Source organism: Dipteris shenzhenensis, chromosome 28 (genome assembly GCF_047967505.1).
Source record: "Dipteris shenzhenensis isolate YYH24624 ecotype China chromosome 28, Dip_SZ_1.0, whole genome shotgun sequence".
Classification (NCBI taxonomy): Eukaryota; Viridiplantae; Streptophyta; class Polypodiopsida; order Gleicheniales; family Dipteridaceae; genus Dipteris; species Dipteris shenzhenensis.
This window is the reverse complement of record NC_141623.1, coordinates 2,186,188-2,208,382: the sequence shown is the minus strand read 5'-3', so window position 1 is coordinate 2,208,382 and position 22,195 is coordinate 2,186,188. Positions and strand designations below refer to the sequence as shown.

General features: G+C 48.8%; 1 protein-coding gene across 2 annotated transcripts in view; it reads right to left on the bottom strand.

Moving 5' to 3' along the window:
• The window catches only part of LOC147883032 (insulin-induced protein), a 118,101-nt gene that overhangs the window by 14,510 nt on the left and 81,396 nt on the right, over positions 1 to 22,195 (bottom strand). For both annotated transcript variants that reach the window (XM_087399682.1, XM_087399683.1), the window contains exon 4: positions 1,108 to 1,296. In XM_087399682.1, the coding sequence (XP_087255808.1) occupies positions 1,108 to 1,296 (189 nt within the window). The remainder of the gene's footprint in view (positions 1 to 1,107; positions 1,297 to 22,195) is intronic.

The window sequence follows — 22,195 nt, the reverse complement described above, 5'->3', positions numbered from 1 at the left end:
CAAGTACATGCTGTACGGATGGTGTGAAAGTACGGAATCCGTACAATTGTACAGACGACAAGCAATGTTGCTGGTGCAGTGCGAATGACGGCGGTGGCAAATAGTACGGTTGATTGTACTACTGTACAAACGGGTAGTGCAGAATGTGACGTGCAGTACGGTGGCACTGGTACGGAATCTTACGGCGGTACGAAAACCATACATTCATACAGACTGTATGGAATGGAGGTCGCGAGCTGGACCTGGATGGAGCGGAGCTGCATGGAGGCAGAAAGACGGGCAGGGTGAACCTGTTGTGATACCAAATGTGAGAAAGAGTGGAGCAATGAGCAAGAGTGAGAGCAAATGTAAGCGTAATGAATAGAAGAGTGAGTACAAAATGAGAGTGAGGAGTTTTGTCTAAGTTACAAAACCTTATCCAATCCACTAACCGTAGTAAGGGATTGGACTGTGGTTAGGGGAAAAAACCTCAATGAGGGAAAAGTGCCCCTAACCTACTTATTACAATACATTGGCCACTGCCTAGAATATAATAATAATTCTAACAAAAATAGATGTGGCTGTGCAAAGTTAACCAGCGACCAATACTGATTGCCAAAGTCTGAAACTTCCAAAGTGGGACTTGAACTAAGATATGGCTAAAACATAAATATCTAAAGCTCAAGCAGCAGCCCAAACAGGTATCTAGCATCTAACAAATTCTAATCCAACATTGAACAAAGTGTTCCAGTTGTGTGGGAGAAGCACATCATAATGTAGAGATAGAATGGTAATATACTTACAAATGAGCAAAGCTTGGATCCAAAATTAGGATACTCTGTGGGAAACAATGTATTGCTTTTGAAGCACCAGAGGAAAAACACAATTCGATTACATTTCACAAGTTCAGCATTTTCATTCAACAAAATTGTCCACGCAAGATATGTTTCAGGTTAGCAGTTCTTCTAGTATTTTAAATATGCATTGACAATCATGTCATTTATGGATTAATTTCTCAATTTGAAACAACTATAACAAGGAGAATTGCTCCTCTGCTTGCCATTCCTTATCACTACTTGACAAGGAGGATCAAAGCAAACTACCACATCTTTGTTTTTAAAGTCTTACTTGATTAGTGGTATTTCTGATAGAGGACAAGCAGTTCCAACAATTGCTGCAAGACCAAAACCCCACCAAGTTCCATCAAATAGAGCCCAGTTCAATTCCGCTAATGCAAAGAGGATATAGGATTCTATATTGTAAGGTAACCCAGCTTTATACATTTCTGCACTTAGCTCCAGAATAATGATCAGAGAGCTGCATTGCATCACAAACAACTCCTATTAAGGACATGATTCAGGTAATCAAAGAAAGTTTAGATAGAGTCCTACAACAACTAGACTAGCAGAAGACTTTAAACACTTTATTATCAATAGATTTACAAACTTAGACCTGCTCTAGTGAATCTTGGTGAATTCTGTCAATGCAATAGGCAATTTGACTTGCATTAGAGCTGTTTAATGACCGTAATCATAATTGTTACTTCAAAGAAATGATTGTAAAGAAGCAAAGAGCAAAGAGAAATGATTGTATGCTGCTGCGACATGTGGAGCTTTACAAAGGAAGCAGATTCCATCCGGTCTTCCACCAAGTCACCACAGCTAGGGAGAACCTACCACAGACTGACCTCTGCTCCACCATCTCCCTTATATGAAATCTTGACTCTTAAAACAAGGATCACATTAAAAATGTGAAACTTGGAGATCGGAAAGAACCTTTTGCAAGAGAGCATATGCCAGTTGTATGGACAGCAGCATATTAAAATGAAGAGATTGATTTTTATGGCATACTCTGCATAAATTTGTACGTGGCTGCCTCCTAGACAATTTTATTGCGTTGTAATTGCTATTGTATATTTGTAGGGCACCTTGTTGCTTGAAACCCATGAATTCCAAAGCCTCCATAAACCAATTTACATTATTTGATGCCATCAAAAGACCATGTAGATGGCACTCGACTTTAGGGCTCGCAATCTCTTTCCGTAAACCACACAACCAAGTGAAAGCACCACTAGCCAACATGGAGCAGCAACAACCAAACAATGAATAGCAAGACCACGAGTCCCATAACCATGAATGGTATCGAAAATGGATCTTGTACTTTTTGGGCATTTAGTTTTTATAAATCCCCACAAACTAGAAGCTTGCCATTCTTCTTGGTAACACTATACTTGGAAACAACCAATCACTTCGATTATTAGCATAAATAAATCATGCTTGAATGAGTTGGTCTAACTCAATGTTGACTTGCTTAGCGTAATTAGGATTCATCCTATAGCGAATGGGTCTAACATCCAAAACAAGGGGAATTGTATGTTACATATCTCAGGTCGAACTCATTGGAGATCTATATAAGCCCAGATAAAGACATCTTTATAGGATGCAAACAACTCTTTGAAATGATTACACTGAGCTAGTCTATTATTTAATTAGCACTAACAATGACCATGCTTGGCTTGTCCTCCGTACCAAGATTAAGTTCCTACATTGGCTTATGTATCAGTTGCTTGTACCGAGTCATGTGATGGCAATGGGTGTCTTGGCTATTTCCCTTTCACCCACGATATCTTCCATGAAATGACTTGGATACATATCCTTTTGTGTTGCTATTTGCTCAGCTTTCCTCAGAATTAGGAGAGATTTTGCCAACACATGGTATTATACAATGGAGTAGTGAAGTAGTCAGCACCTATACATTCTATAAGTCCTCAGGTTTCAATGACTACATTTGTAGAAGTACATGGTTTGAGTCTTCATTTAGCTTGTTTTATTTAGTAGTTTTTGGCTAGTACTAGATATTTGTATGTCATCCACACAGACACAAAGATTGAAGGAAAGAGCCGTTGTTTCATTAATAACTCTTTAGTCCCTATAACATATATGGTTTCAGATGACAGATTGGATTAAGAGCACGATCGGAGTAAAGCAAGGATGCCCCCTCTCAAAGACACTCTTTGGGATCTACATTGCTCAGATCACAAATTTCATTGATCACCTAAGAGGGAGGGACCCTTGCTTGCTAAGCTCATGATAAAAATACTATTGTATGCAAATGACATAGTCCTCATTTCCTCTTCGGCGGCAAGCCTATAGAGACATCTCAAGGCCTAGAGGTCTTTTGCAGGGAGAGAGATCTAACAGTCAACCTTGGCAAGCCAAGATTATGATCTTCAACACCTCACGGGCAGCACATCGGCACAGCTTCACGTACTGAGGAGAGTCGGCTGAGATCATGCAATCATACACCTATCTAGGGGCAGTCTACGCAGGGCTAGTTTTCACGATGACTCATGCAGCCAAGGTACGACTCACACGAGGACAGGGAGCTTTGGCTCAACTAGAGCGACAGAGCTTTCACACACAATTCCACCAACGAAGGGATGGCTAATGGATACACTTGTGAGGCTGACACCATGTACGCAGCATCCTTCGGGGGAGTGACCTATTGGCGACCGATTGGCGGAGATTCCAGAGGCTACAAGTGATTAGGATCCAAGGTCGAGCTAGAGACTAACGAGGTTGGCACTAGAGCCATCCAGACCAAGTAGCTCAGGGAGGGTAGCACAACCTAGTATATGCACACATATCAAGATGGTTTTCCAGTCGACGTATTCAAAGGGACCACCTCCCCCCCTTCCAATATAGCTTGGATGCCCGGTCCCTCCAAATCCCCCACGAGATGAGTTGGATCTACTCTAACTCCATACATCACGGACTTGGGGGGAGAACCAATAGTTTCCCACCAAGATCCAGTTCCACCATGACCACTTCCATAGAGTATCAGAGGATGGAGTGATTATCAGACCCCCAGTATCTAGAGGACACACAGGTCCCAAATGCATTGAGGATTGCCATCAGACGAATGCGGGTTTCATCCCATCAATTGAGAATTGAGGCACGGAGCCACATGCATACTAGAGAGCAGAGGATCTATAGGCTATGCACATTGGTGGAGGTGGAGAAAGAGGAGCACTTCCTATGTACTTGCCCCGTCTACTATGAGTCTGAGGACGGTACCATTGTCACTTCAGGGAGAGACATAGTTTTAGGCCACTCTCTTAGCTGATCCACTTTCATGACCAAGTTTGCATTGGCCTTTATTTGGTGGAGATGCGATGACACAAAGCGATTTTATTGCAGCAAAACAGATAGCAGAGGTGACAATGCCATAGGGACAGAAATAAATTGAGCAAAACGACATTCACACTTTCTATGCATCTAAATCAGCCCCGGGACACAATGGAGTAGAGGAGGAGGAGATAGGAGACATGAGAGGAGGAATAGAGGAGGAGGAGATAGCCAACATGAGAGCAGCATGGATCAACAAGAAGAGTCGATGCAGTGCAGCTAAGCCAGAGACACAAAGACTGATCCAAGCACCCAAGATGGAGGTCCAACCCATCCTAGCTCTACTCAAAGGGGACCATTCAAGCCGAGATGTCACTCTTTATATGGCCCACTAGATACAGAGATCATGGAGACTACACCCATGCCACAGTGAGAGACGACTCGACAAATACAGTTACGAGACATCTTCGCCTCCCATCAAAGAGCCTCCATGGCACTTGAATGTGTATTTTGAGCACTACTTTTGAGTGTTTTGAGTTTTTGAGATTATCAGCATAGCACATAGCAAGAGCCTTAGCGAGCCCTTTTCCTCAACCCATAGTGGCTTGTATGGGTTTCCTATTTATTGTACTTTGTCTCATAAGCCTGCGAGACCTCCCGAAGATGGTAATACATCTTTCTTTCTTTCTCTCAAGAGCATGCTCTGTTGATATGTTTCCAAGACTACGCGATATAAGGTAATACCATTGCCTCTTCCAATTTCATATCAAAGTGTCCAATATATCACTGCTATTTGGACAAATGTGACAAAATAACCTGCAAATCTAAAAGTAGCCTGCAATATGCAATAGACCCAAAAGCCAAAAAAGAGCAAATGTTGCAAAAGCTCAATAGCCCCAAATGAAACCCTAAAATCTGAAAATGCACTTCTACAATAGCAAATGGGAGACGAATTGAAAAGAAAACAGGCTGTTTGGAGTTGTACAAAAGTCCAAATTCACAAAAAAGTGTAATAGACAGGTATGCATAGGCTGTATGGATAAGTCGCACCCAAAATTAGAGAATTCATACGGACCATACGAACGTCCATATAGTTGTACAGACAGGTACAGACGGCTATGAAATGATGTTGCCAATGTGCAGACAGCTGAAAAACGAAGAAAAAAGTTGAAATGGCTCCCCAAACGTCAAAAAACAATCGTAGAACTATTGTTCAGCTCCAAAAATAGGATTCTAGAGTCAAAGCTGCTCTAAAGTTGTTCCAACACCAAGGAAAGTCGGCACAGATGCTGACTGAAGGTTCAAAAGAGCAGGCTGGAATGTAGGGTAGGTTCAAAGGAGCTGTAAGCCGTAAAAAGCGCTACAGTTGGGTCGAACTGTTGGCTAGAAGCTAAGCTGAGCTAAAGGTGAGCACGGGGGAAGGTAAGGAGGAGTAAGAGAGCCTGCTCTAAAAACACTGTTGGGTGCAAGGAGCAATGGAATGCAAGTGGAATGCAACAGCAAACAACAAGCTGAAGGAGATGAAAAGTACTTTGCAAATGGATAATAAAGAAAGTGCAAGTGGTGGCCTATATAGGCCCCAAAATCAACCAAGGGACCTAAGGATTGATTGAATCCTTACTGGCCTAAAAGCCCATACCAGGGTGAAGAGCTAGCAATGATTTTGGGCCACTCTCACGGCTAGTCCACTTTCATGACTAGGTTTGCGTTGGCCTCTATTTAATGGAGATGCGGCAACACAGAGAGACATATTACAGCAAATTGGGCAGCTGACAGTGCTACAAGAGGCTGACCATGCGTAGCGACATGTCATAGACATTTATGCTTTCAAGTCAGCCCCAAGACATAGTGGAGTAGAGGGGGAGGAGATAACCGACATGAGGGCAACATGGTTCAATGGAAGGAGACGGCACGGAGTGGTGGAGCCAAGGACATAAAGACCACATGATGTAGAGGTTGACCAAAGCATGCATGATGGAGGTCCAACCCATCCAAGCTCTACTCAGAGGGCACCATCTGAGCTGAGGTGTCACTCTTGCTATGGCTCACCAAATACAGATGTCATGGAGACCATGCCCCCTGCCACAGCAAGAGACGACGACCTCACAGGCATAGATTCGAGACATCTTTGCAGCCCACAAGAGTACTAGCTTTGAGAACTAGTTTTTGCATTTTTGAGTTTTCGCAGCATAGCACTTAGCAAGGGGCTTAGCGAGCCCATTGCTTCAGCCCAAAGTGGCTTGTATGAGTTACCCTTGGATTGCACTTTTGTCTCATAGGGCTGCAAGGCCTCCAGAAAACATTAAATACATCTCTCTCTCTCTCTCTCTCTCTCTCTCTCTCTCTCTCTCTCTCGCTGAGAATCAAGCATCACCTCATCAATATTAGCCAATTGCTCCGCTAGCCCGCTCAGCCTCTCTGCTCAGCCTCCCCGCTAGCCCGCTCAGCCTCCCCACTCCCCCGCTCAGCCTCCCTGCTCTCCCACTCAGCCTCTCCACTCAACCTCCCTGCTAGCCCACTCAGCCTCCCCGCTCTCCCGCTCAGCCTCTCCAGCTAACCTCCCCGCTAGCCTACCTACTCTCCCGCTAACCTCCCCTCCACTCAGCCTCTCCGCTACCCGCTCTGCCTCACCTCCGCTCAGCCTCTCCGCCTCAGCCACCCCTCACCCGCTCAACCTCACCGCCTCAGCCCCCCCCCTCACTAGCTCAGCCTTTCCAACTCCCTCCCCCCGCCTCTCTCCCTCACGCCCTACTGCGCTCATACCCCGCCCCCTTCTCTACTCCTCCCGCTCTCGCTTCAGCCCCTCGCCACCTTCGCCACTTTTTTTTTTCCTCCCAAAAAAAAAAAATCCTCGCCATCTTAGCCTCTCCTTCTACACCTCCCGGCTGCCTCTCCACCTCAGGCCGCCACCCTGCCTCTCCACCACCTCGCACTGGACGTGCCTCCCATTATGGGGGGGAGCCGGTGCTCCCACTCCCGGTCGGACACTAAGACTGGCACCCACCCAAAAAAAAAAAAAAAAAAAGGCCAAGAAATGGGGGACATAGCCAAGAAAGACACCAACAACAACAACAAAAAGAAGCAAATGACACAACTGAAATTGGAGGATGTGAACACACGTTACAACCGAAGTGGACTCGGGGTAGACAGCAAGGCAAAGGCAGGACCCGCCTCAGCTGTTTCAGCCCCTATCTCGCTACAGTTTCAGTTTTGGTTTCAGCTCCAACCTCAGCTCCCTCTATCTCTATCTCTATCTCTATCTCTACTTTGACTTCATCCTCTGCTTCAGGCTCAGCTCTAGTTCCAGTCTCAGCTCCCTCTACATCTACGATTAGTGACATACTCATGCCCATGGCACCGGTTGTTGTTCCCTTCCCCTCCTCTCCTGTTACAGCTCTCGCACAACTTATGACCCCTACTTCGGAGGTGTCATACACTGTTCTGCATTACGCTTCACTCTCCCCTCTCCCTCTCAGTCAGCCCACGCTCCCACACCCCGTTGGGACTGCCTCATCCATTCCACTGTCATCTCCGTTCCTCACTCAATCACCGTCCAGTTTCCGGACTCAGTCCCAGACTTTCATGCCACAGTCACCACAGTTTCAGCATGGACATGGGTGGGCTGATACACCAGAGGCCCGTGAGGCCTTGCTCATGGAGATACATAGTTTTCGTGAGCGTGAGATGGAGCTGACTCGCTTTGCATGGGAGCAGGTCCGCTTCAACTAGGAGCAGAGCCGCATCATACAGGAGCAGCAGGCTAGGGCCATTCGGTAGCAGGCGGGTCTAATTCAGGGACTCATACATGATATCATGTAGCTCCAACAGGAGGTCACAGCCATACACACTGTCCTAGGGAGTACCCCAATGGTCGAGGTAGAGATTGCAAGCATGCAATCTGCTATTGAGGAGACTTCCAAATGGGTTGACGTGGTCAAACGGGAACCCACAAGGGTAACCGTTTCGGCTACCCTCATGGAGCAACAGCAAAGAGCCAGTAAGGCTCTCAACATCAGAGTACGCGGGATCCCACGCACTGAGGCTACACCGATGGTAGATGCAACTACGTTCGTGGCCGCTACCCTGGGTGTGGTTGAGCATAGGATAGAGGGCATGGCGGGTGGGGAGATATCCCAACCGAGAGCAACCCCTGATCATACGGTTCCATGACACTCAGGCACGACTTTCAGCTCTACGACGCAGCTCAGTCCTTCAAGATCAGCCAGCGATCTCTATGGATGACAACCTCACACCTCTATAGGTTGAGAGGCGCTCTTTGCTGCAACAGCGGGATTAGGCCCGGAAGGAGGGGAAGTGGGCAGTGGTACGAGAGGGACAACTTCTTACAAGCCCCTGTAGGGGACTTGCTCCCTCCCCTACATAGGGAAGCGGGGTCTTTGAGACTCAGATATCCGAGACCCTGTCCTGCACCATTTGAAACTGTAATGGTACCTTATGGTCAAAACCAGGGAACTTCTCAGAATCCTATACAGGCCACGACATAATCTTTTATATAGAGACACATCAAAGTCCAGAGCGCCCTCTTCCAATAGTCAGCGGGTATACATGGGAGTCCGCCTACAGAGATGAGACGAGGGGTACATGAGGAGTTCGAGGTTCACGTGGAGTTGCAGTCCTTTTCAAATCCACACTTCGGGGGACCATTTCAGTAGAGCAGAGAGACACACATTCCAGATTTCTTTGGATTCGGATTCGACACATGGACAGCCGGGATCTGTTTGTCGTAGTTTGCTACTTCCCCCCTGAGACCTCCCACTTTGCCAGAGATATCCGAGGTGATGATGAGACATCCCCATTTGTTTCCCTTTATCAGTCCATCGTTGACTTCTCTAGCCGCAGAGAAGTCCTTCTAGTGGGGGACTTCAACGCGAGGACAAGAGCCCGTCAGGTACCACTTCTTGACTTCGGAGATAATTCCACTCTACTCCCAGATATTGATTTTGAGGAGGCATGTATGCTACGGATTTTGGCTGACAGGCGAGGTCCATTCTCATCTTATGGGCAGGCCCTATTAGACCTCGGCAGGATACATGATCTCATTATCTATAATGGTCTTGACAGATGGCCCGCTTCAGGTTCATGCTTTCCACATGCGTGTTGTTGATTACATCATGGGATCCCCTGTCTTCACATCTTGCATTACTGACTTCACTGTAGCACCTCTCCCCCAGGGGCTGATCATACATACCTTTTCTTTAGCATCTCCACCTCTCTTCGCACAGCACCTTCCACCCCACTCAGTGCTTACTCCGCCTACCATGATATACGCTTTGATCGGGATCACTCACCTTCTTACTCTCGCCATCTGTACATACTTCTCGCTTATATTGACTTCATACCCCTTTTAGAGGATCGTGCTGCCCTTGTCACCCGCTCACTACACGAGGCTGCCATTCACACTTTCCCCCACACCACCCGCTCAACCCGCCCACCACTCCCTGGAGCCGTACCCTGTAATAGTTGGTACGATGATGAGTGTAAGGCTTTACGCCGTTGACTCCGATTCGAAACCAAAAACAGTCTTCCGAGCGCATCAGATACGCTACGTGAATACCGTAGACTGGTACGGAGGAAGAAACTAGACTTTGTTCGTCAGAACGAGAAGGAGCTACTGAACATTTGTTTAGTAACGACTCTAAGGACTTCTGGCGGAGATTTCTAGAAGGACGGTCCCCTCCGCGACTCACTGACACTCAAATCTGGTTTGATTATGCACGCACACTTTATGACAGCCCAAATCAGCCAGTCCCTAACTTCTCACACATGAGTCGTCCCACATCCTTCACCCTCTTCACTAGAGGAGAGTAAAGGATGCCGTAATGAAACTTCATAATGGCCGAGCGAGGATCATGAGGGGCTATGCACTGAGTTCATTGCATATGGGATTAACCTCCTAGCCCCGATCTTAGCAAAGCTTTCTAATGAAGCTGTTTGTTTGGGATTTCCACACACTTGGACCATTAACACTATCTCACCCATCCACAAGGCAGGGGATCCCATGAGCCCGGAGAACTACAGGACCATTATGATTGGACATGTCATGTCCAAGATTTATGCATCAGTACTTGACTCCAAGGTTAGCAGACTTGCAGAGTGTCGAGGACTTAGAGCAGCAGGACAGGCCGGATTCCGGCGTGATCATGGAACCATGGACCACATTCTCACGCTCAGATGTATCATCGAGGAGGCGAGGTCATGGAAGCGGAGGGTTTATTGTTGCTTTGTGGATTTCCACAAGGCATTTGACACAGTTCTGAGAGCCTGCCTCATACGGCGCCTATAGGACCTGGGTTATGACCAGGAGATCATTTGGGCTGTCATGGCACTTTACGAGAGAGTTTCCGACAGAGTTCGAGCAGGATCCAGGTGGACAGACGAGATCATGAGCACCATCGGGATCAAACAAGGGTGTCCTTTGTTGCCTACCTTGTTTGGCCTCTACATTGACGAGCTTGAGACAGTGATGCAGACACAGGGGGGTGTAGGTTGCTCTCTTGCGGGCACGCTCATCCAGATTTTGCTCTATGCAGATGGCGTGGCTCTCTTGTCTTCCTCAGCAGAGGGGCTTCAGAGACACCTAGATGCACTACAGTACTTTTGTGAGTCTCATGATTTGAAGGTCAACCTAGGTAAAACCAAGGTCATCATCTTCAATACATCTCGAGCCATCATGCGTCAGGAGCAATTCACATTTGCGGGGTTATCTGTTGAGATAGTTTCATCATACACTTATCTTGGGGTTATCTTCTTTGGACCCAGCTTCACTATGAGACCCGCGATGCAAGCATGCTTGAGTAGAGGGTATGCTTCATTGGCCAGACTACAGAGGCAGTGTTTCTGCTCGCACTTTTAGGATCCACGCACCAAGGGGTTGCTTTTTGACTCCTTAGCTCGCCCAACGGGAATGTACGGCAACCCTTGTAGGGGGCCAGACTTGTCCGATACAAAAAGGGCCCGTGTGGAGCGGGTACAGCTTCTCATGTTATCATGGATGATTCGTGGTAAGTCATCCGTTCCTCACCAGATCATTCAGGCTGAGTTTGGGTCACCCCCTTTATAACTAGATGCTGCATTTCAGGTCATCACATATCTGTACCGAGTTAGGGAATATGGGGATTATACCTCGGGGAGTAGTAGGCTACCATGGATAGCTCTATCCTCTTCTATGGCACTTGCAACAGGAGGAGACCAGAGTTGCTGGTATGCACATATAGAGAGATGGTTTGAGCGATTGGGGCTCCACATGGATAGAATACCTTCCTTCCAGTACAACATGGATGCTCCGTTTTCTCCCCTCTTATCACACGAGGTCAACCAGGTTATCCGTGAGGATCTACTACAGCTACACACATCTCGGACCTGGTTGGGACCAAGTGAACTCCCAGTGAACTTAGCTTCTACAGAGATTACTTCTTACATATCACAACGGAGGGTTTCATTGACCCACCAAGATACATGCAAATTCACCTACCCCATTCGCTGAGGATCTCTCTTGGGCAGTTCCGGGTCTCTTCACACAGACTTCGCATTGAGAGCGGCAGAGCAGAGCGACTACCCAGGGAGAGGCGCATATGCACACTGTGTGACATGCAGGAAGTTGAGACAGAGGAGCATTTCAGTTTGAGGTGTCCTGTGTACTATGAGATCCGAGGGCGTTTCCATTGCCTCTTCAGGGATAGTTATGGGATTTTGGCATGTTTCCTCTCCTATCCAGACCGGCGGTGTTTGGCAGGTTTCATTCATGAGGCACTTAGACACCATGAGAGGATACTTCGAGCACGGAGATAGGAGCAGACTTCTTCCTTGGCTGATCCCTCTCAGAGCTCTATCACGGAGTTCTTTCAGCTAGATCACATGGACCCCCACGAGGCGAGGCCTCGACTTGATCGTGACCCGGAGCCTGTGACCCGATAGCTCAGACAGAGGGTCGATACACAGATCACACTTGGGGACATCCGCTCCTTCTTTGGAGTCGGAGCCCGACTGACGGGGGTCACAGTAGCCCCGGTCAGACGTAGAGCTATGACCAGGAGACGTGCCAGGACCGCACCTCCGAGTGGCCGACAGCACTCTGTTGCTGACTTCATGCCTCCACTGCCTCATCCATCCTGATATCTTGCTGCTGCCGATGATGATGATGATATTGTTGACGATGCTGAGACTGATATATAGTCGACCATCGACATGACTATGTTGTACTTAGGACTTAGTACTGCCATTCTACATTTTTGCATTTTGCATTAGTATGGACGCTCGTTTAGTAGCTCCACTACCACAACTTGTTGTATCAGGATTTTCAGAGTCTCATAGACCCATCGGTCTTCCGAAGACTTTAATAAACTTTTTTTCTCTCTTTCTTTCTTTCTCTCTTCCCCCGCTTCCCTTCCCCACCTCCCTCTCCCGGCCTCTCCCTCCTTGCTGCCTCCGCCCTGCCTCGCCTCGTTGCTCCGCTTTGCAGCCTCGCGCTGCCTCCTCCCTGCTACGCCCTCAGCTCCCCCCTCCGCGCAGCTCCCTCCTCCACCAACTGCCGCCTCCCCTCAGCTCCCTCCTCTGCCCGCTCCTTCCTCGCTGCGTCGCCGCCTCCCCTCCTGGCCCGCCTCTGCTGCCCTGCCTGCTACAGCTCCCTCCGCACAGCCTCCTCCTCCCCTTCCACTCCGCCTCCTCTACTCAGCCACCCGCCGCCTGCTGCTGCTCCCCCCGTCTGCTGCAGCTCCCTCTTCTACGCCCCCTCCTCCCCTTCTACTCTGCCTCCTCCACTCCAACCACCCTCTACCTCTCAGCTCCCCGCCATCCCCACCCACCCCCTCGTGACCCCTCAGCTACTTCCTCTACCACTCATCCACCCCCCCCCTTCCCTACTAGCCCCCCTACCTGCTTCAGCGTACCTACAGCCCCCCCACCCCTCAGCCTCTTTTCAGCCCCCCTGGAGATACCTCCCATCATGGGGAGGGAGCTCATGTTCATGCTCTCGCTCCCGCTCCTGCACTAAGACCTACACCGAGCACGGGTCAATCAAACGAAATGGGAAAAGGTGGCAAGGATACAGATAAAGCCGCCAAGAAAAAACAGACACAATTGAAACTAGAAGATGTGAACACACGATACAACCGCAGTGGACTTGCAGTGGACAGCAAAGCAAAGGCGGGACCCACTTTCGCCTCAGCTTCAGCCATAGCCTCAGCTTCAGCTCCAGCTTCAGTCTCAGCTTCTCGATCTCAGCTACATCAGCTACATCCTCATACTCATCAGCTACATCCTCATACTTAGCCACAGCGCCAGCCTCAACTTCAGCCTCAGCGACGAGCATGCAATCTACCATCGAGGAGACGTCCAGATGGGTCGACGTAGCCAAACGGGAACCCGCAAGGGTAACCGTTTCGGCTACCCTCCTGGAGCAGCAGAGAGCCAACAAGGCTCTCAACATCAGAGTACGTGGGATTCCCCGCACTGAGGCTACCCCGATGGCAGATGTATAGGCCTTCGTGACCACCCTAGGGGTGACTGAGCACATGATTGAGAGAGCATGGCGGGTTGAGAGGGACCCCAACCGAGAGCAGCCCCTTATCATCCGGTTTCATGACGCCCAGGCACGACTTTTGGCTTTACGTCGTAGGTCAGCCTTACAAGAACAGCCAGTGATCTCCATGGACGAGGACCTCACTCCACTACAGGTTGAGGAGAGGCGTTTCCTGTTGTAGCAGCGGGATCAGGCCCACAAAGAGGGAAAGTGGGCAGTAGTACGAGATGGACGACTCCTTATAGGCCCCCGTCGGGCACCCACCTCTCCTCCCGCATAGGGAGGTGGGATCTTTGAGACTCACACATCCGAGACCCTATCCTTTACCATCTGGAACTATAATGGTACCTTATGGTTAGAACCAGGGAACTTCTCAGAATCCTATACAGGTCACGATATAGTCTTTTACATAGAGACACATCACAGTCCACCAGAGCACCCACTACCAGCAGTCAGCGGGTATACATGGGAGTCTGCCTACAGAGATGAGACGAGGGATATAGGATGGGTTCGAGGATCTTTTGGGGACCATCTTAGTGGAGCAAAGAGATCCACTTCACTAGATTCGGATCTGACACATGGATAGCCGGGATTTGTTTATCGCAATTTTCTTCTTTCCCCCCGAGACCTCCCACTTTGCCAGAGATATTCGAGGGGAGGATGAGACATCTCCATTTGTTGCTCTTTATCAGTCCATCGTTGACTTCTCTAGCCGCAGGGAAGTCCTCCTAGTTGGGGACTTCAACGCGAGAACAGGCGCTCGTCAGGCACCACTCCTCGACTTCAGGGATGATTCCACTCTACTGCAGATGAGGAGGTCACGTATGCTACGGGTTTCGGCTGAAAGATGAGGACCGCTCACATCCTATGGGCAGGCCCTATTAGACCTCGGCAGGATGCATGATCTCATTATCTATAATGGTCTTGACAGATGGTCCGCATCGGGTGGCTTCACTTGCTTTCCACATGGGGGAGGCTTTAGTGTGTTGGACTACATCATGGGATCCCTTGCCTTCACATCTCGCATCACTGACTTTACCGTAGCACCTCTCCCTCCAGGGGCTAACCATACCTATCTTTTCTTTAGCATTTCTACCCCCCGCTGCATAGCACTTTATACCCCGTTAAGCTCTTACTCCACCTACTTACTCTGGTCATCTGTACATTCTTCTCGCATACATTGACTTTATACCCTTAATAGAAGACCGTGCTGCCCTAGTCACTCGCTCACTACACGAGGCTGCTCTTCACACCTTTCCCTCACCACCCACCCACCACCTCCTGGGACCATACCCTGTAATAGCTGGTACGATGATGAGTGTAAGGCTTTACGCCATCAGCTCAGATTCCAAACAAAAAACAGCCTTCCGATCGAATCAGAGATGCTACGCGAGTACCGTCGTCTGGTATGCAGGAAGAAACTTGACTTCATGCGTCGGAACGAGGAGGAGCTACTGAACATTCTGTTCAGTAACAACTCTAAGGACTTCTAGCGGAGATTTCTAGAGGGACGGTCCCCCTCAACCACTCACTGACACTCAGGTGTGGTCTGATTATGCACGCACGCTCTATGATATCCCAAATCAGCCAGCCCCTAAGCTATCACATATGCCACGTCCCACATCTTGCACCCTCTTCACTAGGGGGGGGGTAAAGGATGCCGTAATGAAACTTCATAATGGCCGAGCGAAGGATCATGAGGGACTATGCACTGATTTCATTGCATATGGGATTACCCTCGTAGCCCCGATCTTAGCCAAGCTATTTAATGCACCCGTTTGCTTGGGGTTTCCACGCACCTGGACCATCAACACTATCTTACCCATCCACAAGGCAGGGGATCCCATGAACCCGGAGAACTATAGGACCATTATGATTGGACATGTCATGTCCAAGATTTATGCATCAGTAATTAATTCTGAGGTGAGTAGATTTGCGGAGTGTCGAGGACTTAGAGTAGCGGGATAGGCCGGTTTCAGGCGAGATCATGGGACCATGGACCACATTCTCGTGCTCAGATGTATCATCGAGGAGGCGAGGGCATGGAAGCAGAGGGTTTACTATTGCTTTGTGGACTTCCGCAAGGCATTTGACACCGTTCCGAGAGCCCACCTCATATGACACCTACAGTTACATTGTCCTACACAAGAACAAGTCATAGATATCTTCGCCAAGTCACTTTCCCATGATAAGTTTGCACACCCAGATATTACTTTATGTAGATGACGTGGCTCTCTTGTCTTCCTCAGCAGAGGGGCTCTAGAGACACCTTGACCCACTACAGTCCTTTTGTGAGTCTCATGATTTGAAGGTCAACTTGGGTAAAACCAAGTTTATGATCTTCAATATATCTCGAGTCGTCATGCGCGATGAGCATTTCACATTTGATGGGTCCCCTGTTGAGGTAGTTTCATCATACACTTATCTGGGGGTCGTCTTTTTCAGACCCACCTTCACCATAAGACCCGCGATGCAGGTGCGCCTGAGCAGAGGATATGCTTCATTGACTAGACTAGAGAGACAGTGCTTCCGCTCTCATTTTCAGGATCCACAGACCAAAGCGTTGCTTTTTGACTCCTTGGTCCGCCCTGCAGGGATGTATGGCAGCCCATGCTGGGGGCCAAATTTGTCGGATACAGAGTGGGCCAGGGTGGAGCAGCTACAGGTTCTCATGTTATCATGGATAATCCGTGGTAAGCCATCTGTCCCTCACCAGATCATTCGGGCGGAGTTTGGGTCACCCCCCATTATAGCTAGATGTTGTATTTCAAGTCATTACATATCTGTACCGAGTCAGGGAGTATGGGGATTACACATCCGGGCGTAGTAGGATACCATGGCTAGCACTGTCCTCTTCTATGGCACTTGCAGCAAGGGGAGATCAGAGGTGTTGGTATGCGCGCACAGAGAGATGGTTTGTAGGACTAGGGCTCCACATGGACAGACTACCCCCTTTCCAGTACAGCATGGATGCTCTTTTCTCTCCCCTCTTATCACACGAGGTCAACCAGGTTATTCGTGAGGATCTACTACAGCTACACACATTCCGGACTTGGTTGGGCCCGAGTGATCTTCCAGTGAAGCAAGGCTTCTACAGAGATCACTTCTTACATATCACACCGGAGGGTTTCATTGATCCACCAGGATACACGCAGATTCACCGACCCCACTCGCTGAGGATCTCCCTTGGGCAGTTCCGCGTCTCTTCACACAGACTTCGTATCGAGAGCGGCCGAGCAGAGCGGTTACCCAGGGAGAGGCGCATATGCACATTGTGTGACATGCAGGAGGTTGAGACAGAGGGGCATTTCATCTTCAGGTGTCCTGTTTACTATGAGATCTGAGGGCGTTTCTATTGTCTCTTCAGAGATAGTTATGGGATGTTGGCCCGTGTCCTCTTCTACCCAAACCAACGATGTTTGGCTGGTTTCATTCATGAGATGCTCAGCCACCGCGATAGGATACTCCGAGCACGAAGACAGGAGCAGACTTCTCCCTCGACTGATACCTCTTAGAGCTCTATCACGGAGTTCTTTAAGCCAGACCACATAGACCCCCACGAGGCGAGACCTCGACATAACCGTGACCCGAAGCCTGTGACACCTTGTCTGTCAGCCGAAACCCGTAGCATACCTGCCTCCTCAAGGTCAATGTCTGGCAGTAGAGTGGAATCATCCCTAAAGTCGAGAAGTGGTGCCTGACGAGTGCATGTCCTCGCATTGAAGTCCCCAACTAGGAGGACTTCTCCACGGCTAGAGAAGTCAACAATGGACTGATAAAGAGCAGCAAATGGAGATGTCTCATTCTCATCTCGAATATCTCTGGCAAAGTGGGAGGTCTCAGGGGGGAAGTAGCAAACTGCAACAAACAGATCCCGGCTGTCCATGTGCCGAATCCGAATCCAAAGAAACCTGGAATGTGCATCTCTCTGCTCTACTGAGATGGTCCCCAAAAGTGTGGATCGGCAAAGGACTGTGACTCCTCCTGACCCTTGAACTCCCCCTGTATCCCTCGTCTCATCTATGTAGGCAGACTCCCATGTATACCCGCTAACTAATGGTAGTGGACGCTCTGGACTCTGATGTGTCTTTGTATAAAAGACTATGTCGTGACCTGTATAGGATTTAGAGAAGTTCCTTGGTTCTGACCATAAGTACCATTACAGTTCCAAATGGTGTAGGATAGGGTCTCGGATATCAGAGTCTCATAGACGCTGCCTCCCTATGTGGGAGGGGAGGTGGGTGCCCGACGAGGACCTGTAAGGAGTCGTCCATCTCGTACTACTGCCTACTTTCCCTCCTTGCGATGGGCTTGATCCCGCTGCTGCAACAGGAAACGCCTCTCCTCAACCTGTAATGGAGTGAGGTCCTCATCCATGGAGATCGCTGGCTTGTCTCGTAGGGCTGACCTGCGACATAAAGCCGAAAGTCGTGCCTGGGCATCATGGAACCGTATGATCAGGGGCTGCTCTTGGTTGGTGTCTCTCCTCACCCACCATGCTCTCTCAATCCTGTACTCAGTCACCCCCAGAGTAGTGGCCACAAAGGCCGTCGCATTTGTCATCGGTGTAGCCTCAGTGCGTGGGATCCCACATACTCTGATGTTGAGAGCCTTACTGGCTCTTTGCTGTTGCTGTTGCTCCAAGAAGGTAGCCGAAACGGTTACCCTTGCAAGTTTGCGTTTGGCTACGTCGACCCATCTGGACATCTCCTTAATGGCAGATTGCATGCTCACAATCTGTGCCTCGACAACTTGGGTGCTCCCTGGGACTGTGCGTATACCAGTGACCTCCTGTCGGAGCTGTGAGATCCTGTCTAATCCTTGAATAAGATCAGCCTGGTCTCGGATAGCATGAGCCTTCTCCTGTATGAGATGTGCCTGCTTTTGGGTGAAGTGTGCCTGCTCCTATGCGAAGTGTGACAGTTCCATCTCGCGCTCTCGAATACTATGTACCTCCATCAGCAAGTTCTCCCAAGCCTCTGATGGGTCAGCTCGTCTGTGCCCTAGTGGAAACTGAAAAGATTGTGGCATGAAAGTGTGAGGATGAGATTGGAGGCTCGGTGATGACTGGGTGGGATGGGTGCGATATGAAGATGATAGTGGCCTGAATGAGGTGATCCCAACAGGGTGTGGGAATGTGGGCTGACTGAGAGGTAGAGGGGAGAAAGGAAGGTCGAGGCAGAGTGTGGAACAGTGTATGACCCCTCCGAAGTAGGTGTCATAATCGGTGAGAAGACTGTAGCGGAGAGGAAGGGAGAGATGGAAGAGATGATATCAGTGACAGCCCCTCTATCCCAGGGGAGGGTGGAGCAATCGATGTCATGGGTATGGGTATGTCACTGCCAATAGCTGTAGCTGAGGATGTAGAGGCTGTGGCTGGAACTGGAGCTGAAACTGAAACTGAGGCTGACGCTGAAGATGTTATTGAGGCCGTCGCTGAAGCTGAAGATGAGGATGTTGCAGGGGCTAAGAGGGCTAAGACTAAAACTGAGACTGAAGCTGAAACTGAAGCTGAGGCTGAGATGGGCCCCGCCTTTGCTTTGCTGTCAACTCCGAGTCCATTTCGTTTGTAGCATGTGTTCACATCCTTGAGTTTTAGTTGTGTGTTTGTTTCTTGTTTTTGTTGTCGTCTTTCTTGGCGGCTTTATCTGTATCTTTGCCACTTTTTCCCATTTCTTTTGACTAATCCCGTGTCCTCGGTGCAGGTCTTAGTGCAGGAGCGGAAGTGGAAGCATGAGCCCCCCCCCCCATGGCGGGAGGCACACCCAGCCCTGGGGGCTGGAAACAATGAGAGGTAAGAGGCTAGGGGAGAGGCTTGGAGGGGAGGGGGAATTCGAGGCAAGAGGCTGGGGTAGAGGCTAGGAGCGGGGGGGGGGGTGTCAGTCGATGAGGAGGGCAGACAGGAGGGCAAGGCTGCTGTGGGCGGAGCTCCAGCGGGCGGGGAGTTGCAGCCAGGCGGAGGGGCTGCAGCACTGGTAGAGCAGAGGCGTACGAGGAGTCGGGAGCAGGGGGAGCAAGTGGAGTAGTAGGAGTTGGGAACGGGGGGAGCAGGAGTGAGCAGAGGGTGGAGAAGGGCATAGCTACAAAGCGGTAGGGGGAGCTGCGAGGGCGGCGGTCGGAGCTGCACGTCGGCGGACGGCGGGCAGAGCTGTAGGGCAGGCGAAGGAGCTATAGGGCGGGGGAGAGAGGAGCTGCAAGGTGAGAGAGAGAGAGAGAGAGAGAGAGAGAGGAACAAGAACAAGAATCATCAAAAGCAGTTAAGGCTCTAGTATGTCAACAAATGCTTCAACCGTAGTAGCGGGAGTGGACAGCACAGTGGAACATAAGAATTCTACATCAGCACTGTCTACCTCATCTACATTCACAGTGTTGGAATATGAAGCCAAAGTGAGTCTAAAATGAGTGTTCTAGGTGGTCTAGGTGTGGTTTTATAGTCTAGTGAGTCCCATACATGCCATGTGTCATATTGGGAGTTATCCCATATACACTATGGCTTCCTAGAGTCTAGTGTCACACTATATAGTGTTGTACTTGTCTTGAGTCTTTTGATATCAGTCAACATTAAGTATCTACATGTGAGTATTTTGGTTATCATTGCCTAGCACTTGTTCTTTCATTTTCCTTTCCATTTTGCTTTTCATTATGCTTTCCACATTTCCATTCCGTTCCTAGCTAGCTACTAGATCTCTTCATATGGTATCAGAGCCATGTTCCTAGCCCTGCTCTTTCTTTCCCTTTCCCTTTCCCTTCCAAGAGGTTGAGGTGAGGGAGATCAATGAAGCTACTCTAACCTCCTTGGAAGCCTACCCTCTTCTCTCCTTCCTTGAGCTCTCTTCTCCATGCCATGATCTGCCACCTCTCTTCTCTTTTCTTCAGCTACATCTTTCTGTAACCTGCGAACGATGTGACGCTTCCAGAGCTAGAAGTAGAATCACAGCTTTGTGTCTTCAGCAAAGTTGTAGAGGACCTTGAGTACTACAAATTTCGTTTTTACATCATTGCAATCCAGGTTTTCTGTGAAAAGTTACAGCCCTTGCAAGAAGTGACGATATTTGTTTCTGCACGCAAATTTTGTGCTGGAGCTCAATGATTTGATAGCCCAAGCATGATGCAACCAACTCAACGTGGAGCTGTCCATCCTCTTCATCGTTGACCTCTGCTCCAGCCCGCCATTTGATCCTTCTGCCCAACATTCTCTTGGAGCTGCTGCCCGCAAGTTCGTGCCCGCATTCTGCCCATCATTCTCTTGGAGCTGCTGTCCACGCTGCCTCTATCTTCTCTACCCGTCACTTGATGTGAGCTCTTGACATTACATTGCGGTGACTCCTTCACGTGACTACTCCAAACTTTGGTGAAGACTTCCCGAGCTAAATGTGAGTTCTCCGATACTACTCTGACACACTCCACTACAGTGATCTCTGAGATTAGTGTATTACATCGAGCTTGATATAGACCACTCTACATCAACAAGTGACTTCTTCAACATTGCTTATTCGATCGGTGCCTGAGGTACTTCGCATTGATTGACTTTCCGATTGGTTGTGGTACCTGAGGCTTCTACTTCGACATTGGTGACTCTCCTTCCTGCATTTTGAGAGTCATCATGTAATTGCTCCATGTAGCTACCCATGGACTTCACCGACACATATTTTGGGGCAATTCTGCCTAGTGCTTCATTGACATCGTCATCGGCTCGTAGGGATGTGCACACATGTACATTAGCTACTTCGAGGAAATCTCTTTCACAAAGAGAGATTTTTATTTATTACTACACGCTTGATGTATTTTGGGGTCCTCTGCCCTGGATAGTCCCCCTAAAATGATATGTATTGAGAGTTTGGTCTAAAGGTCCTCTGCCTTGGATAGTCCTCCTAAAAAGATGTATTGGTTTTCCTATTTTTTTGGTGTGCGGCTTCCTAACATGTCCTGTTATGAAGCCAAGGGGGGATGTATTGTGGGAGCCATGTATTGGCTTTGATAGGTCTATTTGGTTATCAGGTCTGGCATATGAGTTCCAAGATGTTGGTGCATTGGTCTTCTAGACCTCTGAGTTGATCATGCATCCATGCATGATGAGCCTCTGAGCCATGCTAGATGAGCTTTCTATGTTATGCTCACTAGCCTCTGAGCCATGCTCACTTGCCTCTGAGATTGTGTGGGAACCATGTCTAGTTCTCGACCGGCATGCACAGTTTTGATGACCGTCATTGTCATGTTCTGTTCTTGGTTCCATTCCAGTAGTCTCTCACCTTGCCTTCATGGGGGGGTGTTGGAATATGAAGCCAAAGTGAGTCTAAAATGAGTGTTCTAGGTGGTCTAGGTGTGGTTTTATAATCTAGTGAGTCCCAGACATGCCACATGTCATATTGGGAGCTATCCCATATACACTATGGCTTTCTAGAGTCTAGTGTCACACTATATAGTGTTGTACTTGTCTTGAGTCTTTTGATATCAGTCAACATCAAGCTATCTACATGTGAGTATTTTGGTTATCATTGCCTAGCACTTGTTCTTTCATTTTCCTTTCCATTTTGCTTTTCATTATGCTTTT